We start from the raw sequence: 23,529 nt of genomic DNA on the forward strand, positions 1-23,529 counted from the left end.
AAGCAACATGTAATGGATGGTGGTGTCTTCCCTGCTTTGTTAAGGCCTCCAAACATCAGCTCAGATTATAAAAAATAAACTTGAGTTTATCATCTGGAATTTCACAGCGTGACGTCAAACATGGCCTCTCTCTTTTCATCTGCTAAGAAAACACTCCCACTCTTCTGTAACTAAGGTCTTTGTCAAGCAACAACAAGGTTAACTATATCCTGAGTAAGATTAAGAGACCCCCCCCCCCCCTCCTTACCCAAACACACACATTAGTATTAGAGCTTACAAACCTTTTCAATTCTTGTTGGGACATTTGGTCCTCGTACAGACACATGAAAACACACTCACACCCACGCATTGCAGTGCGCAGGGCCAGCTAACACACAGCTAACACACAGCTGAAACAACTTCCCTGCCAGGAAGTCGTGACATGGGGTCTCCAGACAGGCCCGCTATTGAGGCGGAGGTGGCCGACCCCATGGCGCAGGGGCCTGGGCCTGCCAGCCGGGGAACAACCCCCTCCTTTCACTCCACGCTGGAGCAGTGAAAGGCTCCATAAAGACTTGCTCACTAATGGCTCTGTTATCAGGGCTACACGCCCTTTTTCCAGGCTAGCACAAACACAGACACACCCTCCACTTCACCAGCAAGAAACAGCAGCTATGAATGAGATATCTGCATGCCGACAACTGGATTCCAACGGCAGCGCAGAGCGGCGCAAGATGTGTCACGTCGTAATTATTAGGACACCGACAGGCATGTCTACAATCAACTAGCCACAAATATGAAAGCACTGTCTGGAATTACTGCAACCAAATACGTAGCAGATGAGAGATATGAAGCTGCCAGAGCTTCATCTGGGACAAGCTACGTGAAGGCTAATGTCATACCATACAGATCAACGAGCTACACATTCATGTCTGTCACTTTATCCTGTTAGACATTTGTTTCAAGTCGTCATAATTGACAGATGAATTCTTGAGCTATGGCCAAAAAACACAAAAACGTGTTTTGTGAGGTCACAGCGACCTTTGACCTCGATTCCTAATCAGTGCATTCTTGAGTCCAGGTAGACGTTGTTCAAAATGTTGACATCACCCTCCTTCTTGTGATTGCACAACTAGGATATATAGCTGCAAATGTATTCAAATGAAATGTGATATCAATCAAACTAGCCAATTAAAAAGGTTAAAACTAAATGCAAATCATAATGTAATGAAATGAAATATAAGAAACGCCACCAAACTGGTGGCAAAATGGCTGCAAATCCAACACCACCAGCAGTTAAAGTATGTAAGATACAATACGAATTCTTATAGAATCAATGAAGACAATAAAAGGGAACTATATAGCCAGTGTAATTTGTTTATATCAGGTTTATGTCATGAACATCTGCATATAGGGAACAAAATAAGGTCTAGGTGCTACGTAAATACTGCACACAGACGTTAAACCATGTAAACGTGTGTTCTAGTAGAAACCCAAAACACATGGATGAACCTGAAAATGAGCATGACAAGCCTTCAACATTCATCCAGCATGATGTGAGGCGGTTTTGATCCTAAATCTAGTCAGAAATCAATAAACAGCTCGACTCAAATGTTATTAACCTGTGTGAGATAGTGTGTGCTGGACCATTATAGAAGGCTTTTGGTCAATTATACTGTAAACCCATAATAAACTAGAGGGGCATCCACCAAGGCTGCTTCCACCCCGTGATTTGGATCCACTCCAAATTTTGGATGGTTTCTTCCGTGGCTCACGCTCCACTCTTCCACCAAGTTTTATGAAAATTGGGCCAGTCGTTTTTATGTAATCCTGCTGACAATCAAACCAAACCAAAAACAATGGACTGGAATGAACCATGATGCCGTCTCTGCATCAATGCATCATCCCGCGTGCCGACAGGAAGCTGAAGTCAGCGTCGAGTTCAGAGGTCGGCCTCATAGGAAGGAGGTCCACTACTGACCGGCGTCTCTGCAGGAAGGACGCTCAGACACCTCTCCAGCAGTTTGTCTCCGGCTGCTGTCGAGGTGCATCCTCTGCTCTCCTGCACAGTCGGAATCCTAAAAACCTTCTGCAGCATAACTCGACTGGGGGGTCTGTTAAGAATTTTTATACCGTGAATAATCTTTGGTCTTTACTGACTTCCTCTTTCCCAGGTTTCACTCTTGAGTCACAGGCACAGCGCACAGCGCATCCGCCGCAGTTAATGTTTAATAACAGCTAATCTTATACTAACAGACCATAAGCCTCATTATTGTAACGCTAGTTTTGTTCTCTTGTGCCTCTCAGGGAGCGGCCTGTTAGATGTAAGCTAACAAGGTTTCACTGCTTCATTGTCCGTACGTTGGATCAGGACTGCAAAGAAACAATGATGAGGTTTCTAAAACTGGATATTATGTTATTTCTACAGCATTTAAATGACCAAATGTTAATAAGTAGAAAGTCCTACTTAGTCAAATGTGCAAATAATCTTTTCCCACCAAAATTAGCGCAAAGTTAGTGCATATATAAAAGTTATGCTAACTGGGAAGTAATGATATGGAAATTGTCATGTCAGCATCTTAGTCAGATGATATTAAATCACGTTAAGTGAATATTTTGCCTTTAACATAACTGGAACTACACAGTTATGCAATCTATTGAGACACAGTTTGACTATGAATCTACCATCAGAGACCTAAAAACAAACATTTTCCAGTTATTATGTTGTGGCACTAGAAAGAAACAATGTTGAAGACTTCCAAGCATCCTGCTGACTTTAACCAGAACATGAGGTTGCAGAGAACATATAAAAGCTTTAATTGACTTTAATTAAAACATTACCACTAAAATGTTTACCGCTAAACTGAGAAACACATGACGGAGACAAAGTGCCGCCACAACAGATGTAGATGTTACTCATTAGTATATAGGGAAACTTCTCGTTGCTGTTTCACAATAAAAGCCTTGTTAAAGTAGCAGGAAGTAGTTCATAATTGGTTAGTCATAGTGCTGAAACGATTCATTGATTTGTTGATTTGTTGACGAGTCACTGCTTTTCTCAGTTTATTGAAAACTGGGTCTCAATAAACTCAACACCTTGTTGTTCGGGACTGTGTCAGGAAAAACAAGAAATATGACGACTTCATTTTGGGCTTTGGGAAGTTGTGATGACTATTTTAAAACTTTTTCGTAACCAAAGAAAAATATTACATATTAAAGTTACCAATTTTTCCCCACAGGATTCTCTGAAACTATTGTGGGTCGACGGACGAAACGTTTTAAAGTTAAAATGCATCAATCTGGTGCACTTTGAGAGCAGAATGAAGAGGCTATAGAAGTATGAAGAACTGCTCCGATAGACAATTGTGTGCTCTCCTGCTGGGAGCCAACACCGACACCACGCTGCTAAAGACTCAGGACGTATTGCTGGACCCGCTGGACGGAAAGCAAGACCGGGAGAACCAGAACCAGGACTGAGAGGGGAAGACTGTCAGACCCTGCTGCAGTAAAATGAGGTTTTCTAAAGAGAGTCTGGTGAAACACTACCACTGTAGTCCACAGGGACCAACAAAACTACACAAAGTTCCTCTTACTTATGAGTTAATAATCATCTATTTCAAGGCTTGCAGCTTCGGTTAAAACCTTAAAAACAAGTCTCCACATTTGGATATATTCAACCTTTCTGTCAGGCGAAGAGCCTCTCACCTTAAACCTTAAACCAAGGCTCAGCCAACGCATGAACCCCGCCCACCACTTAATAAGCCTCCAGCTAAGCCAAAGAAACCCCCTCCTGTACACAAATACACATTCTCAATAAGACCAGAAACACACAAAACAGGGCATAACAAGGCCAAACATTATGCTAACTTTACACAACAATGTCCTGTACTGTGCTGTCCCTGACATTATAAACGGGTCTGACAGGGGAAAGGAGGAAGTGCTGTGTGTTTTACAGAATAGCTGGAAAGGCAAATCATGTGCGGTGAGCTTTAACCGGCAGCAGCAGCACAATGTGGAGGTACAGACCCCCCCCCCCCCCCCCTGCTTTCTGTTTCCTGTTAACCACCCACCTCCTCCATTGTGATGAGTCTAATTAAAGACAGTTTTAAGAGAAGTCTGGTTTACACTGAGGTTTGTGATTTCCCCACACAGAGAACGCTCACAAAGCACAAAGGGAGGGGATGGAGCAAACCAAGGACAAAAATGACGAGAGGCAACACACAGAAAAAAAGGTTAAGCGAGAGCCAAGATGTCCATTACATGCTTTGCTGCAACGCTGGAATCTGTTGCACCAACTGACCTCGTCCTCCCGGCTCTCAAACAAGCCGGCAGCAGCTGGAGCGCCGCTGAGCTCCACGCTCACTGTGTTAAAGTGGGGGAAATAATCAAGCATGTTTGGGTTTTTCTTTTTCCATCAAGCCCCCCTCTTCACACTGAAACACACTTCACAGCTGGTGACGCTGACCTCTGCATGAATGTTTGGGGAAAGCTTGTGAGAAAAACCTCTTTCATAAATCTTTCCTCTTTCAGTACAAATCTAGACTAATTATCTTGATATTCTACTATTATACATTTTAAATGCCTTTTTTCGTGTTATTAATTTGCACGTCAATGTATTTCTTCAAGTACTTTCACACCGAATGTGAACATTTCAAGGCGGAAACGCTTCATCAAGACGGCATACTTTATTACTCCTTTCAACCACTACGAAGGAAGCGGAGACCAGATCCCCTGCTTCCATTCTTACCTTTCACAATAAAAGTCCTAGACATATATTTGTGCGTGAGAAATTCGCCTTTTCTTGTCGTTTATTTGTCACCCCCGGCCAGAAACGTCCCCAACAAAGCAAAATAAGAAAATATACAGGCAGACACCACCACACACTTCTAGAGGGTCACAAGTAATGACTGATCAGGATTTCTTCTGTGTCAGTCTATACACTGTTTTTGCTGTTCTCTTAAGAATTACTGGATAATCTACCTCGTCAGCAATCAAAATCAAAATCAAAATCATTGACATAGTACACACTGCCGTAGTATCTGAGTACACAGGGGAAAGGGGATGGGAACCACAAATTTAAGCAATTAATCAATAAAATAATTACACATTCACAGGTTCATGCTTCTCAAATTTGAGGATTTGCTGATTTTGTCCTTTTTATACGATTGAACCTAAATATTTTTATTAAAAAGTAATATATGCTAATTTAGACAAAAACATTTTTTTCTTAAATGTGAGTCATTCCTTTTCTATTAGTGACATTATAATAATAGTTAATGTTAAATGTATGAAAGAATGTTTCAACTAGGGGGGGGTCAGATGAAACTGCTGTGTCAGCTCTCAGCCACTGACGAGTTTCATCACCGTAACTGATTCAAACACTGATCCCGGGGCTGTGACGGATATCCACACTGGAAGAGTAACTTGTGGTCTCGGGTTTCACAGACAGCCAGGTGAGAGTCTGGAGGAGGGGCGGGGCCTGTAGGCCCTTTATGGAGCACCGATCCCTCTTCCCTTTCATTCCCACATTCTCAACTGTTGACTGTGTGCGAGTCCTGGGAGGCCTCGGCAGGTAACGTTTACACAGCAACCAGAATACGGCCTGCAGCGGGGCAGACCTGGACCTCCAAGGCATCACTGTGACACTTCCATGTAAATTTACAGTGAAACTCTAACAGTGACCTACTGTATTAAAGCAATGCATTCTGGGATTCATAACCCAACCGTTTCTTTTCACAGGTATTTACTGCTTACCACTGACACATTACTGTACATTTAGATTACAATAAGTTACTGTATTTCACCCAGACAGGAGATATACTGTAAATGCTGCCACTGACATGTTGTGATTACAGTAACTTACTGGAGATATTGCTGCCAGTAATTTACTGTCATTTTACGGTTTGGTTGGTTTACATATACTGGATGAATCGTCATTACATTTAGCACAGACATTCATGGGCATCAAGGAATAAATGAAACCCCGACGTTTCATCTGGAGTCGCCAACTAGCCTCAGTCCCCCGAGGACAGATCGTATCACTCTTGGGCCACATTGTTCTCCTCGTAGCAAAACAATATGGGGACATGAGATTACATAATATTCATTGCAGCAGCGGCTGTACACAAGAGTCTTTGGAAACTGTTTGAAAACAGGAAATTACAGGCAAATGGCCAGAGCTTGAGGAGGAACTGAGCCGGTCTCGCAGTGAAGAGGGACATTAAGAGGACGGAGCTTATAACTGATGTAGCTACAGTTAGAATGTTTTACACCATAAAAACTGTGGTGAACCAACTTTAACATTTTATTATAAAATGGGAATACAGTTTTAGACTTGTAAGCTTTTTATTAAAATCGGTCTAGTTTACACCCCCCCCCCCCCCCCCCCCCCTCCTTTATCATTGAGCAATGCATAAAATGAGTAATACTTTTTTGTATAAATTGTGCAACATTTCTAGAACAAATGGATATATATATATATATTGTGTATAGGCCTACTTTCAAATGTTGCTACGCCGTTGGCTCCGTTATTTAGCCAGGCAGGACTGTGCTGCCAACCGGCTGCTAACAGCTAACTTTAACTAGCTAACGTTAGCTCTTCTCTTGCCAATTTAAACAGATCTGTTGCTCACACGTTAGCATTATCAGGGATCCCCAACTAGACAGCATTAAAGCGGATCTCCTGGTCGTAGATGTTTTACTGTTTATCAGCCTCTAATAAAGATCACATCTATTTGCCACTTGCCCGATTGTGCAACTGCATGAGGCATTGCACTTGCCCGAACACAGAGTTTACTTGCCCCGCCCAAGCAGGCAAGCACTAATGTCGAGCCCGGCCGTTAACATAAATTCACCGAATCAACTTCTCATGAGTGCGATAAAATCCTTTATCTCTAGTCAGAAGACAAGGATGAAAGACTCTCCTGCATGATGGAGTAAAGATAAAACAGAGATTATCTCCGTTTACCGTGAAGCATTATCTCGCTCTGTCACAGACGTCTTTTTATGCAAACGGTTTCTTTTGGGGGAGGATTAAAACACGGAGACGATGCACAATCCAGCACGCTTCCCAAACTTGAAAGAAGCAGTGACGCAAGTAGTGACAGGGTGTGTTGAAACGTGTCAAAATTTAATACATGGTGATAGGTTCTGCAGCTGAAGAGCTGATCCAGTCTGAATACTGTAATAGCTGCATGTCAAAGTCACACTACAGTATCTAGCTAGCGAGAAGCGCTCTTACAGTACAATAGTCTCAAAGATGCAAACACAGAAGCAAATATATGTTAAAATCACAGGTTCCTGCAGGTAGAGTATCCCGGTGAGTACTTGGATCTGTATTCACAGTATACAACCTAATTTCTCACCACTTTTTAAAAATGGTATCAAACTCAATGTAAGCAGACGGATCTCAAAGCTACGGTTGGAAACCTTTTTTTCTCCTCATAACTGATTCATTTATACGTTTCACGGATCAGTTTTTGTGCATCATCCATATTTACAAAATCAACATCTATTTTTATTTTAAAATACAGATTCTCCAAACAAACCAAAATGTAGCTTTTCATTATTTAAAAAAGCTCTACTGAACCCAGACTTTTTAGGGGAGTGGCTTTGGAGGGGGGCCTGAAGGGGCGGGACTTGGCAACGTTCTTGCTAGATTTAGTAACTTCTGAAACTAATGCTGCTAGCTGCTTTCATTGGGAAAGAGTTGGCAACACTATGCTGTGTTTTTAGGTTGGATCATTTAAAACTCTTTTTCAAGAGTACCAACCGTCGCTTTAAAAAGGAGTGTTTTAATTCATTTTGATTTAAAGAAAACAACAAAAAAAAATAAATGTAAACCCAAGAAATCAAATAATTCCAAAACAAAGCAAGAGAAATATCTAACTGTCAACTGTCAATGATGTAACCCAATAATAATAATACAGCCGTGGCGTTTGTGCCATTCGTCCAAACAACGATCTCGCCGCGGGGTAAATGCTGATCATTCTTTAGTGTCACTTACTTTGACACACACACTTTTTGAAAAGTGGATTTGTTTTCTGTGACTCAGTCATTTGTCAACATTCACTCAAAACCGAATCGGATTTCTTTCAGTTTAGCCGTCACACAAACACAGTGACGATGACCTCAGCAGAGTGGACCGTCTGTCTGTCAAGTGAACTGCTATGACATGACTGCACTGTTTAGAGAACAGCATTGTTCTGTTTACTTTAACCTAAATAAAGTCTTGAATATCCATTTGTATTGATGCGTTTTTTATTGTTTTATCTGTATTTAAATGTTACCTCGGTTTTGTCTTGTATGTCTTTCTGTTGTAGATTGTGTTCTGCTTTCTCTTCGTCTCTCAAAGCACTTTGTCAACTCTGCTTTTAAAAAGGTATTTTTTTTCTTAATCAAACTGCAGCTCTGCTCGAGTGTTTTTCGACACATAAAGAACCGAGAGTTTGCCAACGCAGCCTCAATCTGTCTTTATGTTTCTCCCACAAAGACATCACAGTAACAACCCGACGGTAAAAGGAGTGTTTCCAGTTATTCATCAGTCTGCCGAGGAGCATGCAAATACGAATGTAAATAAAAGTATTCTGTTAAAAGACAAATGTAGACACCTCGACTGTACTACGGTATATTTAGAATAGTCAAATAGTCTCTGAGTGTGGGACGTTATGGAACGGTTTGCACCACTAAAGTGTAAAAGTCACGTATATTTAAAAACAACCCTAAAACTGGTGTTTTAATCAGAACAGACTACCCAGAGAGAGTCAGGGTGTATTTTGATAATTTGGTTGTTTTAAAAAAAAAGTAATTTCAAGACCATCAATTTACAAAAGTGGATATAAATTCCCTCAAATCCTTAAAACTTTGAGGACATTTCATGGTTACAGTGAACCCTGTCATTTAAAGAAATTACACAAAACACTAATTAGACAGCGTTTTACCTCCAGACCTGAATGTGAACCACCCGCCCAGAAAAAGGAAAAAGAAAACACACACACTGCTCTGTATGGTGTCCCCACAGTGACGGAGGAAGGATGAAGACCATCAGTGACGAGGTAGATGAGGAGTATTTGGGGAATGGGAGAGACAGACTCGACTTATTATACATCACATCATCGTCTCCCTCTACTCATCACAGGACCTCACATTGTTGAGCACCGTCTGCACAAGGACTCCTCCAGCTGTGGTCGGGACGGAGGAAGATGGAGGAGGAGGGAGGAAGATGGAGGAGGAGGAAGGGAAGCTCAACACAAACACACTGGAACTAGTTTCTAAAGGTCATTAGTTTCAGTTCTATGCTATGCTATGCTATGCTATGCTATGCTATGGCTGCTTGATTACGTAACTAATCGGTTGTTTTGGTGTTCGTCAACTGAGATTTCTTTAGTCAATTAGTCGTTTTTAATGGAGCAAATCAGATATCACAATATTTCTGACCAAATACCTCGATATCGATATTGTAGAGATGACTATTTCACGAAATATTTACACATTGAGTTTTTTAAAAATAAATAATCATCAGTAATTTGGATATAATGACAAAGTGGGTAAAGACAAATAAGACGTTTTTTAAACAAAATGTTAATTCATTCATTCAGCAAGTTAATTAAGTTCATTGTGATTCGTAAAACGCGGCGACATCACTGGAACCAGTAGGTCCGGTGAGGCTGCTCCACCAGACGGACCAGGTCACACAATCTCCACTTCAGCAGCTCTTACATGCACCAAACTTTACACGTTCATTCTTCTGTATGTGCTGAAGGTTACCACAGAGGGGTTTGTTCACACAGCAATCACAGACTCATTTATGGAGAAAATGGATTTTTTTAAATGTCTGTCAACAGTATTTATATATTATAAATCTTCTGTGTGAAAACTTTTGACTCCAATAAGTGAACAAAATGAAACAAGAATTGTTAACTTGGCTTTATCCCATGTTCACATTTATGTTTTGGGAAATGAATGTAAATTAGCACATATTTAATAAGATAATGCCTCATTTGCATATTTAAACAAAAACGTAATTGTCTTAATGTGAGCAATCAACTGGGGAAGTTTAACGGTGAGATCTTTTAGTTCATTATTCACCTATAGTGTCTCCTCTTAAAGGAACATGGCCTGCAGGTTTTCTGTATCTGCTCAGCAGTTGACAGATATTTGATAAAGAGGTAAATATCTCCTGAACTCCTCCGTACTGCACTATCAGCGATTTATAACCAGCTTCACGTCACCGCACACGGGCGACAGGAGAGGAGGAGGAGACAAAATGTGACAGAGGTGGCGAAGGTCACGACATCCTGACTGTTGTACATGTGACATAGCGCGGGCGAATCCACGGCGAACCTACCTGAGACGGTTTGTTGTGCAGCGACGCGATGGAGGAGGGAATGTGCAGTTAGCAGCGAGCACGGATCAATAAACAGACGAATCGTCAGGAGAACATGTCCGACTGCATTCCCACAGACGGAAGCAGCGAACACAGAAACACAGTCGAAAGCACAAAGATAGAAGCTCAGTTTGTCAAGAGGATACACATCAATGAATCCATCAACTGATCTTAAAGAGACGGTACTGACAATTTATGATAATCGATGAGTCGTTTATCGTGTAAAGAAAAAAGCTGATTCCAGCTCCCTCAATGTGACACTTTGTAGCATTTTTGTTGATCGGACAAAATCAGCAGTTTTAAAACATTATAGATTAAACAAATTAGCAAAAAAAGATATTAGCAGATTAATTGGTTTCTTCCTTTTTTCCCCATTTAAAGGGGCTTTTTTGGGGTGAGTTTTTACTTTATCTAGCAACACAACCACTCAGTTAGGTTTAGGAAAAGATCCTCGTTTGGGTTGAAATAACCACGGAAGTGACTTTACTGAATACGCAAGTTACGTGACAGTGTCAACATTGAGTTGTTGTTTCACACAATGAATGAAAGATCACCGTCTGTTGGACCCATCCACCTCCACTACCACCCGCCTGGTGTGCGTAGGTATTACTACATATGCTGGATCAGACCAGCCCGCCCCATAACATGAAGCACACATCTCGTATCGAAAAAGCAATAAAGAGACGGAACAGATCGCAGAGCATTCAAATATGGCGTGATAGCCTCGTCAGCTTGATGGCAACATGAAAATGAGAGCGATAGCACAGAGTTTGCATCCGTCTGCTGAGAGAAAGAGAGAGTGGTGTCATCAGTCATTTTAAAACAGCGACGGAGCCACAATGCGTTCCTGCAGCTGCACACAGGTACGCTCTCACACACCCTGCTATGCACCTGTCAGAGGCATTCCCATCATACCAGTATGCATCGACACACACTCCCAGCATCCCCCCCCTCCCCCACACCGGCATCCCCCTGCAGGCTCAGGTGTTCCCCTCCTGACACCGCACCGAATCTTTCAGGTTTCTTCAAAAGTCAAAGTTGATGGACAGTGTTTCCCTGATGTCACATTTTTAGTGTGAAGATGTCGGCCATATTGAAATTTTGTACATACTTCCTGATGTAAATTCAACAACAGCACTTCAGGAATGTACTTCTGCTTTATCTTTGTCTTACTTGTGTAGCAGAGTGAAATCGCTCCAAACCAGCTGAAGGAAACTTCTTCACATTTGTTTTCTTTTTTTTTCCAGCATTTCAAAAGTTCTCTTAAAATTTGTTTGACAATTGAATGAAAACATGACTAGTGTACGGACCTTTATCGATATTTATAAGTAATGGTTATATATTTTGCTTCACAATAAGATTTACTTATGATGGCTCGTATTTTGGATGAACATGATTATTGCTTCCTCCCCTCTTTTTACCCCCACTACTACGTATGCACTTATTAGCCAAAAGAATGCTAACTCAGGAGCCATTAGCCTGTCGAAACATAATTCTATGATACATTTACTTTCATTGAGCAAAGTGAAATCAGCACCAGCTCACTGGGTTTGGTCAAAAACTGCAAATTCCACCCTTGACGCCCACATTTCTTGAGGGGGAACCCTGTCTCACACCGCTGACGTGGCGAGAAAAGTGGAATCATGAACATTTAGTTTAGAGACTGTCTGTTTTTATTCATTTTAAACGAGGGCACAAACTGAGGTGTCAGGTGGAGGAACAATGAGTTCAGACTAACCAGGCCGCTCCAGGAGTTTCCTGGAGATCACAGATAGATGATAACAACAGAGCAGGTGAGCGTAGCGGAAGAAACTGACACTCTGCTATTATTTCTGTGATTAATCAGAGCAGCGTGCACCGTCGCAGCAGCACGGACTCCGGCAGTCACACACCGGAACAGGTTGCTATGACAACTGTGGTTTTCTGTGGCAACAGTGGGAAACACTCAAATCAACCGAGCCGACTGAGTCACTTCCTGTCGCACACAATCCTTCCTCTTTTGAAGCTGCGAGCCCAGCAGAGAGGTTCCAACCCAGAGTCACTGACAGATATCACACACACGGCTGTGAACACGCTCAGTACACACACACACACACACACACACACACACACACATATACGTGTATAAATATAAAGTTACGTTCTACAATCATTCACACATCAAACGGTTTCTTTATCTCCTCGTCGAGGAAATCGCATCTCAAAAATCTCATTTCAGGAAATCACTTCGATGAACTCACTGTGTTACTTCTTTCTTTTTTTTTCCTGGAAAAACTTTAATCTTATTTTAAAAAGGAGCCAAAAAGTTCTGAAATGTTTGATGTTGTCTGAACAGAGAGGCAAAGTCCCGCCCCTTCCTGTTGACCACCATGAAAAATATGTACGGTACGGTAGTCAACGGTGAGATACAAATAATTATTTGTCAATTAGTCTCTGGATAGAAACACATCCGATGAGCTAACGTCCCATGTGCACGTGGAACAAAGCTAAGTTAGCCACCTAGCTAACGGCTATAGTGGTGTTGTACATCATGCGAGAAGAGTAGTATGTAGTAATATGTAGTTCACTGATCGGTTTCAAACGGAGACTTTCATGATTTGCAAAATTATCTTTTAAATTGACAAACGTCATTATGTGTAATTCAGGACTCAATTCAAATTGGAAATAAAATAAAAAATACTTGTTTCTTGCCGTTGACTTCTGTACATATTTCTTCAAAAATAAGGTCCAATGGGGACACCGGACGGGGCAGGACTAAGCTTCTTTACACAATTAACTTTGACAAAAAAAAAAGATGTCAAAATGATGTTAATGTGGAACAATGAGATCACAGGATGAGTGATCTCAATGCCAACTTTCAGCACGTGACCGTTTTAGACTCTCTGTGTTACAATCAGCCTCGCTAAGAGGAGCGTTTCCTCCCTCAGCTGCATCTGTACAATAGTAATCACACTGATGTTCACTTCACTGACCGGCAGAATAAACCTGGACGTCTGACAGACTACATCTCTGCTCAGGGAGTCCCAAACTCACAGCCGTGCTCACTTTTAACCACGTTTAGAACTTTTATACCTCACTGTGTGGAACTGTTTGTCCGGTAACATGCAACCAGAAGTTGCTGTATTTCATAAAGACGTAGACAAAGAAACCGTACTTTCACTATATCATTCTATCCCCTCAAGGTTTCAGCGCCCTGCAGAGCTCCAGCCAGCTCGCCGGGGGCCCATCGTCCTCCAGCTCTTACCGTTTGGCTTCCTCCAGGTGACACAGGTACTCGTAGGCCATGTTCTGCTGCCGCTGCTCGTCCATCTCCTCCGCCGTGAGCCGCTCCACGCCATCCAGGACGGCTGGGGGCAGAAAAAAACAGGAATGGATGCAAGCAATGTAAGAAACATGAGGCTGAATTTACACCGAAAGAGCATAAAGAGTAATTGATGAGAGAAAACAGCTGTTTATTGACTTCTTCCTGGTCGCATAACCAGGAGAAAGTTTCCATCCAGCCGCCCCCCCCCCCCCATCCTCCCTCCAGAGCTCCTCATATATACACAGGAGGTGTTTTACAAAGGGAACCAGCCTCATTCATTAGTGGCCAGTTAACACATGAGCTCATTGTGGCTGTATGAGGGCATGGCTTTGTCTGCGTGCTTATTAATACACTGGAAACACAAAAAACAATGCAGGGGGGGGGTTAGGGGGCCGTGAGATTGCAGAGTGGAGCCGCCTGCAGAGAAATGTTCCCCACTGAAGTTTTTCCTCCCAATTTATGGAGGGGGGGGGGGGGCATTTCAGCCCCCTGTCACATCTGAGGTGGGAGAGCTCGGGCAACACATCAACAACAGGTCTATCCTGATTTTAACTAAGATCTCACACTGTGCAAACTTCACAAACATACTCTCTTATGAGCCAGTTTCACAAGTTTTACTTAAAAAATCCAAAAAGTAAAAAAAAAGACGTGCCAGCTATGCCAAATACTTCTTGTTTTCCATATTTGCTGGATAAAATGAGTGTAAAGAATTATTGTGCAATCCTAATGAAAGATGGACTAAATCAACTTTGATCCCACAATCATTTAGATGCGTTTCTTTAAATCCATGGGCGGTGGTTTTTGAGTATTTCCTTTTTTATTTAGAACCGAAATACAAAACTTCTACATTTCGAATATTCTGCCTTATTGTCAGTATTTGGCACAAAGTATGTAACTTGGAGTTACTTTTAAAAAAAAAGAATAAAAAGTTGTGTAAACTCTAAAAGCAGGCCTCTTTCCTTCTCCACCCCGCGCTGCATTAGAATAAAAACGCGGAAGTCATAATTAAGCTGCAACCATGCTGTCAGAAATAAAATATAAAACGACTCCGCGCGCTTTGTAAGACTCAACTTTCCTGAAGTTTTGGGAGCGTTTGCATGAAGCAGAGCGCTGATCCGGGAGCTGTGGAGGTAAAGGGGTTGAAGCCGCTCGCCTGGCATCTCAAGGTGAGCACAAGAAGAAGAAAAACTTACAGCCATATCTCGGCCGGAGCCCGTCTGTCTCGTCAGAAGTTGACATCCTCCTCTCTGCGCTCCGCGCTTCGCTTCAGTACAACACAACAACTACAAGTTTACGCACGGTTTGGATACTTTGGTTCCCAAAACTCTCCGCAGCTTTAAATAAATAAAAAAAGCACTAAACAGCGACAGAAACCCGGGAGGACCTCTCGGCCCTGTAGTTCCTCTCTGCGCAGCTTGACTGGAGACTTTTTCTTCTTCTTCTTCTTCAAACCTCACTGATGTCACTGGGTGTGTTCTTCCTAATCCTGAAGTATGCGTTTCAGGAAACGGAGCTCTGCGGCCTCCAGGGCGGCCAAAACTGCAGGCGCAGCGGCCCCTGCTGGCCGATAGAGACATGAGCCTGGAGCCGGTTTCCAAACGGTGGTCCGAGGACCTTCACCGGGACAGGATGTGTGGTTCACTTTCCAAAACATACTAAAAGCTCAGTGGATGAAAAAGAATCTGGATTTGAAAATGATTTAGTAGATTAGTGTCTGAAGAAGGCCGAATCAACATCTAGGACATGTATTCATTTGTTTTAAAGTCAAAATTAAATAATTATGTATTTATGTCATCCGCTACTTTATTTTATTTGTTCTCTCTTTTTTTCTGTTTCATTGTTTAATATTTTCTCTTGTTTAAGAAACTAAACAAATTAAACTTAATAAATAAAATACAACTTTTTATTTTATTTATTTTCCTATAAATATTCTCTGTATAATTTCTTCAACTGCAATAAAAAATGAAATGAAAATAATCATTAATGTTGGTAATCAGGTATTTATTTTTTTCTCTCACCTCTGTTTAATTAATTATTATTTTATATTATCTTATATTTATTTGTTTTAATTTACCCTAAAAAGCTACTTAAACTAAGGATAAATGATTGAAACATATTTATTTGAATTATGTTTTTTTGTATCTATATCATTTCTTAAAATGCAATAAAAAGAAAATGATGTGAATGTGTCAGTTAAAGCTCTTCTGACTTAATCTGCAAGAATAATAAAAGCAGACAAAGAGCATCATAATGTGACTTTAAATGCATGAGGAGGTTTTAGTTTATTAATAAGAAGTAACTTTGAAGAAGTTTAATTTCACCACATCAACTGACGTCTTCATCAACTGACTTCTTCATCGCAGGTACATTCAATTGTTCTTTATCGTATCACATATATTCTCCCTTTGGGTTGTTTCTAACGGACATTTGACCAGAGCTCCACAAACAGTAAGTGGACCTTAAATTAAGAATATTTTAAAACATACTGAAACCTTTATTTAGTTACAGTCATACCAGTAAACACACTTTTGACTTGGCATACACAGCAGAGCCAAAACAAACCTGATTGGACAACAGTTTACAGGCAGATTGCACAGATTTCTCTTTAAACATTACATATTTAATTTAAAACACATTTACACTAAATATATGACTAACAATAAACATTAATTAAATCAACATCATGGAAACAATTGAGTTGAACAGTTTACTGAATATAAAAGATAAAATTGTACAATATCAGAAACTTTATTTAACATTTTGTGGGGCGGTTTGAACAACTCATGACAAATGTGTCATTAGAGGAGGTTCAGTGTTTAGAAACATTTACATTTTCATTTAGATTAAGTGTTCAGATTACAACAAATAAGTAATTATAATCAGACCAGATTCCATCTTTAGAAATTGGGCAATCAGTTTATAGTTAAATTGTCAAGATATAATTGGCCTTTCTTTAAGCCCCGCCCCTCGCTGCCACTCCTTCAAGCTGTCAGAGCTACGTTACAATGGAGACCACACTGTCACTAATGCACTCTCTAAAATACCATCAAACAATGCCTCATTTACATATTTAAACATAACATTTCAGAAAACTTGTAATATAAAAAATAAGTGTATTGATGTAATGAGTTTTCACGGTGATGTTTATTAGTTAACACTGATTAACTCATTAATAATGATGACAGGGTTTTTCTGTGTGACTTTAGGCGGATAAATAATGTATTCATTATAATAAATGAAGGTGTTTTAATGAGTTTTTTGGCGCTTTAAGGTGTTTAATAAAGAGTGAAAACCTCATTTAAGGCCATGTCACGTGACCAGGTGTCTCCTGTGTTTCATATGAACTCCTGATGGGACTGTTCATATGTTCTAACTGTAAATAGATAAAACAACAGGAGTGTTGTTGGGTTTATCCACCTCTGCAGACTACACTCTCCTGCCTGTGAGTCCTGCATGTGGCCTCTCGGGCGGGGCTTAACGGGTCCGTATAAGAGAGCATGCAGGTCCGGTGGGTGGAGGTAGAATCTCCAGTGGACCTGCTGCGACCCCTCTTCTTCTTCTCCAGTCCTGATCTGCCTCCTCCTCTTCCTCCACCCACCACCGGGAACCAGCACCATGGAGAGCTCCAGGACGCTCCGCGGACTGCTGTTTGTCGGCCTGCTGTGCGTCATGTGTCGCGGCCAGTCGTCCCAGGAAGTCTCCGCAGAGGACTTCGGACTGGACAAACCCGAGCCGGCCGCAGACAGAGACCTGGTCAGTATGTGAACAGCTGCTGATGTTAGTTTATGGAGGAATCCACAGAGATCACTGACGACACTTTGGTCACGTTTCCCTAAACTTTTGCAGAATAAATAACCTTTTTTTTCAGGGTTTTTGCAAAGATGTGTGTCAACATTTTAACGTTTCTTTGGATTTTTATAGGAAAACCAAATGCATCCTGTTATTTACTTCAGCTTTAGATGAAATATACAGAACGTGCAGAAAACATTTCAAATAACTGTTAAATTTGTGTTTTATTACACAACCGTAAGGAAGACACGACAGATGACAAGTGTCAAACAAAATAACTAGATATCAGCATGAAACTTCTTGTTTTTTGTATTACAAGTTGTCTAAAATGTTATGTTTAAATATGCAAATGAGGCATTTTCTGATGGTAACTTTTGGTGAATGTAGGAGAACGAAAAGACAAAGTGATCAAATAAACATCGAAATGTGTATTTTTGATGTTTGTCTCATAGATACATGGACTTGTATTGAAAATATTCACTGGCAAACCTTTGTTCACGTTCAAACCCACAAAACATTGTGTTGTATCCGGTCGGAAAATGATGAACAAGACATCTAGAATATCTACTTTAGCTATGAAAAACACGCCATCTTGGGTTTAAAGGTGTCTTATAGCTTCAACGAAGAGTTATAGATTATACATGTGATACTTAGGGGGATATTTAAGAGTTCATAAGATGCACATGCTCTGGTTTGACACTTTCTCCTTGCTTTCTGGCAGATGGAAGCGCTGGAGGCTCTGCTGGGCAGGATGCGTAATCGGATTCCCTCCACGGAAAAAAGAGGAAGCATCGCAATGGTAACTTCACTTTATTCTCTTTATTCATGTGATGCAGCTCTTAATGCACCTTCAATGCATTTCCTGATACTGAAAGGCAGAATGTAATTTAGTGATCTGTTGAACAGAACTCCACTGCTGTTTAATTAATTAAGCCAGTTAGCAAAAGATACCGTGCCAGTAATTAAAAGTGAACAAGAAAATGCCAACATCAGTCTTTCACTCAATGCAATTACAGACTAATCAAGATATCGCTGCCCAGCTCTAATTAGAGAGGGGGAGGGGGGGGGGGGGGGGGGGGGGGGCATTAATGGTGAGGCCTGTGCTAGAATGTGTTTTTATGTCACACACATTAACACAAATCACACGAAGGGAATATAAAATACAAGGATATACATTACGACGTTGCCAAACATCACTACACTTTCTGGAGTTTTTGCAACCTGTTTTTATGCAAAGTGCCTGACTGTATACGTGTGAGTAACGTCCCCCCCTCTCCCTCAGTGTGGGATGGGTGACCGGTGCGCCATGAAGTTCGGGCCTCGCATCGGGAAGCTCTGTGACTGCGGCAGAGGAGCTAACTGCAACTCCTACCTGCTCAAGTGCATCTGAAGCGCCGACGACTTTTTGAGGGATTTTTTTTTTCTTCTCACGAACTCAGCGTCTCCAAACATCCTTCTCAGCATCTCCAAACTGACAACAAACCATGACTCTCATCCCGTTGTCATGGCGTCATTTATACCCATCATGCATTGTTGCAGCTGTTGCCCGAGGATGAGCATGGATTTTGTATTGCTGACTTCTTGTTTACTGTAAGCATGTTAAGTGTTTCATGTTCAATAAACGCATTCATCAACACATGTTTTGGTTGGATTTCTTTCTTTATTTGACGTTGACGTCGTTTAGGTTACATTTAATTGGCCCTTTGCAAAGCATATACCACGGAGCCCACACTGTCACAAACTGCACTCGCTGTGGAAATATGATCGAATTCTTGTACATTTCAGAGAGCAGCAGACAGAAGGGTCTACAACATGTGTTTGAAGGATAAATCCAGGATGTCAAACTGATTCATCAGTGAAAACAGGTTAAAAAGATAAAGATAGAAGCTAAAGTGTAAACATGAACCATCACCTGGAGGTCCAATACAAGCTATAGAGACCAAAAGCGTTTGTTGTACCAGGCTGTAAACACGTTTATTTCTGCTGTAAAGTTGGTCATTTGACTCGCTTCTGGAGCCACAAGTAGCCGTTTAAAGGAACTGCACTGGTTATGGTCCGCTTTTACATTTAAAAACAAGAAGTACAACGTGTGCAACACAAACACCTGCAGACACTTTTGTCTGACTTCTTTTCAAATCCCTCACACAAACCGCAGCACCCGAGGGTTTTTACTCAGCAGGTCACCGGAGTTGACTTGCTGAGTAAAAACCCAATTCAACCGCCACATCTTAAAAGCATGATACCAACAATAAGCATATATTACACAAGCTTTGCAAAACGTCTCAATAAAGTTAAACATAACTTCTCCCTTCTCACATCTTTAACTCCACAATGTTCATGAAAAGATGTGAAGGGACTTCCTCAAAATCTTCTACCTATAATTACATATAATTCATCTTCTCCATTAACATATTTCCTAACTTTTCTTTATTGGTACATTAGAGTTCTTCTATTGCAATAAGGCGTTTTCCTTGTAAGACGCATGTCTCATGAATATTCCTTTCTTTTCAGTCGGACATCTTGAAGATGTAAATGTCGTATAAACGTGATTGCTGTTAGTTATACATTCATATTCGTACAATTCACATCTTTCCAAAGGGTCCTAATGTGTTCACATTCCCAAGTATAGTGTATCAAAGTACCTTTAAGAACATTGCATTTCACACATACTGTATGTCAGGAATATTATCATTGTATTATCCACTTTTAATGTAACACTTTCAATCGTGTATTCACTACACAATTGAACCTTCGAGATCCTTTTTGCTTCCAGGAGTCGTGCGGTATTTTGTGACTGTGACATCAGTTTACCAAACAACAATGACATAAACTCTCTCCTCCGCTTATCCTCCGACAGTTGAATGGAAAACTACTGCTCGAGGTGGAGCCAAAGGAAACACGTTTGAAAAAGGCAAAATAACACAAAGAACACAACCCTCAGCATGATACACATTTCTGGAGCCACGGTCGCATGTAAACATGTTTTGTTCTTAAAGCTGAAATTGTTACATAAACTCTTTTCATAAACTGACCTTTCTTAAAGTTGGACTCCCCACTGCTGCACACATTACAACCTCAGCTTGTTTTAAGTTTAGTTCATTCACAGTGGTTCAGCTGTGACGGATGAAAGCGAAGCATCCAGCTGTGACAAAAAGCCATGCTTATTCAAAATAATTTAAAAAATTAATTAAAATTGTTGAGCAGATCCGGCCCGCCGACACTTGTGGCCTGAAGCCGGCAGATACGTGCTTTCCATTTTGTCCTGTAAGTCTTAATCTGCAGAGCCATAAAAGACTGAAGAGCTCATTTAAAAGGGGACAAGCTTTGGGGACAAGATAGGAGACAAACAGCAGTGTACAGCTTCCCTCGCTCAACGCCTGAGGCAATTTAGCCTCAATAAAAACAAGTCAATAGTGAATGAAGAGTGTCTTCATTGTGGAATTCTGCTTGGCTAAAGCGTTTCTTGTTTTGTTCTTGGCTGTTGCAGAAAAGAATCAGTGTGGTATTATATTCAATAAGTCATCATAATCCATGCATTGATGAGCACATGAATCTCGTCCGGTTCTTGATAATACCTAGTGGATTACATATGTTATATTATTATACTACAGGTGCAAAGATTTGTTGCATTTCAGTTCACAAAAAAGAAAATGCGTCCTATGATTTAATAATGTATATATATATATATATATATATATATATATATATATATATATAGAGAGAGAGAGCGAGAGAGAGATACTCTAAATGATCTAATATAGAACATACGTTTTTAATAGAGTTGAATGTATTAAAGGAGTATTCCACCAATAGTATTGCACTGCCTATAACACAGTTGGACTCATGATAGACAGTTTAAAACATGATAAAATCGATGCAGCAGAACCAGAGATATCTTTTTTAACAGTTTACAGTTGTGGCACTGTAGCAGAAGTGAAGTGTTATGAAGTCAGCAAACTGACAGTTACAAAGTTAACGTAAACAAATTGAAGTTAACATTAGCCACCGTTAGCTACCAGTCAACCCCAACAACCAATTCAGTAACTCCTGAGTGTGTTGACTTGATTAGTGCTGCATGTTATTGCTCATGGATTCAACTTTGTTGTTGTTTTTCTTTGTTCAGTTACACTTTAATGTGGTGAGTGAGACTCTTTTTTTTTTCATTAGCATTTTGGGACAAACATCAGTATCCGTGATAAACATGTTTTTTTTTAAACCTCTGCTTTCCAAACAATACTGTCTCAACTGTGTTGTTTTTACTGCTGCTGTCCATAGAAAACCCAGAGTATTTTATTTTACAAATCTAAAGTCGAGAACTGTGAAACCAAATGGACTCTTTCCTGTTATTTGTCGGTCTTTCGTCTCCACATGTGGCGGCTCACCTGAGCTGCTTTTTTTTGCTGCCAGCCTGCTGAAAGCAACAATGAGCACCTGTGTTTGGACAAAGAGCTCTGTTTGTGCAGCTGAGACTGAGACAGGCTGTTGTTTCCTGGGTACACTCAGGTAATGCGATCTAGCTGCAATGATAATGTGACAACACTAGATGCCAGATGTGATAAAAAAAACAACTGCTGAATATTTGAGTTTCAGTGAACCAGAACGATTCCTGATCACTTTTGATGGATATTGATCATTGGAGGTTTCCTTTGACACTGTTTCAGACAGACAGCATTATGTTTCCCAAGAGATTTAGAGATGTATGAAGCAATTACTGGTAGAGACCTTCCATTACTTCAGTCGGACCAACAGACAGACTGATCAGTTAGTGAGCCCCCAGAGGTGACGTTTGGTGGGTCAGCTGTTAACCTTTAACCCTGTGATGAAATGAAGCTGGAAGACTGATGCTGATGCTGCTGCTGCCCTCCAGTCTGACTGTATTACCTCATTGATTAGAGATTTTGTGAATCCCCAAAATGTTATTCTTACCTGATGATTAGTGTGAACCAAAGCTGTGGAAATATGTTTAAAAGAAAAAGAACAACAACTCCCGATTTCATCATTTATCAGAAGATAAATATGATTACATGATTATGTTTACTATGAGTAGATCTGTATGTTTAATTGAAATCTGTTTTACTAACTAATGTTGAATTTAGACAGTCTGAAAGAGGATGAGTTGATTTGTCCAATGTGTCATCATTTATTCATCACATTTTTATACCACGGTGGAGCAGCTAAACAAGCTTTAAACACCACGCAAAAGTGGATCATTCATTTCGAGTCGTGTTTCTGTTCACTTGATAACTTAGATCCCAGTATTGTCTTTTAGCTCTGTTTTTGGTCTTAGACAGACATCTGTCTCTGAGAGCACTGGACAGGCCTGTGATTCCTTGTTAAAGTGCGTTAATCCTCTTCCTCCAAAGACATCTGTCTCTTTAGCTGCTAAATGCTTCACTATGTTCGCCAGCTAGTCTCTGACTGTGTCTGTCTGCTGTTTGCTGCTGAGCAGATTGTACAGTTGAGTTATCAGAGCAGTTTGGTGAAAACAGCTGCAGCTGGAAACAAGGTTGATGATGCTTAGCTCCACCCTCTCGTGTCACTTCTGGTTGCAAAAATCCAAGATGGCGACGGCCAAACTAGAGGCTTCATAACATCAGTCCACAAACCAATGGGTGACGTCACTGTGACTACGTCCACTTCTTATAATCAGCCTACATTAATGCTGATTGGAAATCCACATAAAATGTGCAATATAGCAATGTCTGAATGTTTTACAACATTCCATTCTTTTTAGGATCCCATATAATGTTGTGTATAAAAGGATTTAATTACACCAAGGTAGCAATTACTACACATTGTGATAAGGTTCTCTTCTTGTTAATTAGTGAGAAACAGGGCACCAAACTCATTATTTCACTCAACACATCAAAACACTGAGAGACACAATATTGCTGAATTCCTCCCCAGTGAAAGGAGTTGATCAATACTATGGATCCTCTGTGATGGGGTGAATAGTGGAGGATCAATGGAACAGACTGATGGTAATGCATGTTTACATGTTTAGACAACACCAACGGTATTATCCTCTTTTATGGCTTCATGGCAAACACTGGATAATGAAGCAAGATTGACA

At 40.7% G+C, this 23,529-nt stretch overlaps 2 protein-coding genes across 2 annotated transcripts in view; one reads left to right on the plus strand and one right to left on the minus strand.

The window, feature by feature from the left end:
* The window catches only part of iqgap1 (IQ motif containing GTPase activating protein 1), a 45,885-nt gene extending 30,774 nt beyond the window's left edge, over window positions 1–15,111 (minus strand). Inside the window, exons 1-2 of the mRNA XM_079159871.1 lie at window positions 14,861–15,111; window positions 13,608–13,710 (exon numbers count right to left, since the gene is read on the minus strand). Of these exons, the coding sequence (XP_079015997.1) occupies window positions 13,608–13,710; window positions 14,861–14,906 (149 nt within the window). The 5' untranslated portion in view covers window positions 14,907–15,111. The remainder of the gene's footprint in view (window positions 1–13,607; window positions 13,711–14,860) is intronic.
* A 2,171-nt stretch (window positions 15,112–17,282) lies between these two features.
* Window positions 17,283–18,873, plus strand: cartl (cocaine- and amphetamine-regulated transcript-like; the record flags this gene model as incomplete). The annotated part of the gene is made up of 3 exons (XM_079165228.1): window positions 17,283–17,420; window positions 18,178–18,255; window positions 18,739–18,873. 3 exons carry the CDS (start codon window positions 17,283–17,285, stop codon window positions 18,844–18,846), a joined length of 324 nt encoding a protein of 107 aa, XP_079021354.1. The 3' UTR covers window positions 18,847–18,873.
* Window positions 18,874–23,529: the final 4,656 nt, after the last annotated feature.

The sequence above is a fragment of the Pholis gunnellus genome (genome assembly GCF_910591455.1).
Source record: "Pholis gunnellus genome assembly, chromosome: 1".
Lineage (NCBI taxonomy): Eukaryota > Metazoa > Chordata > Actinopteri > Perciformes > Pholidae > Pholis > Pholis gunnellus.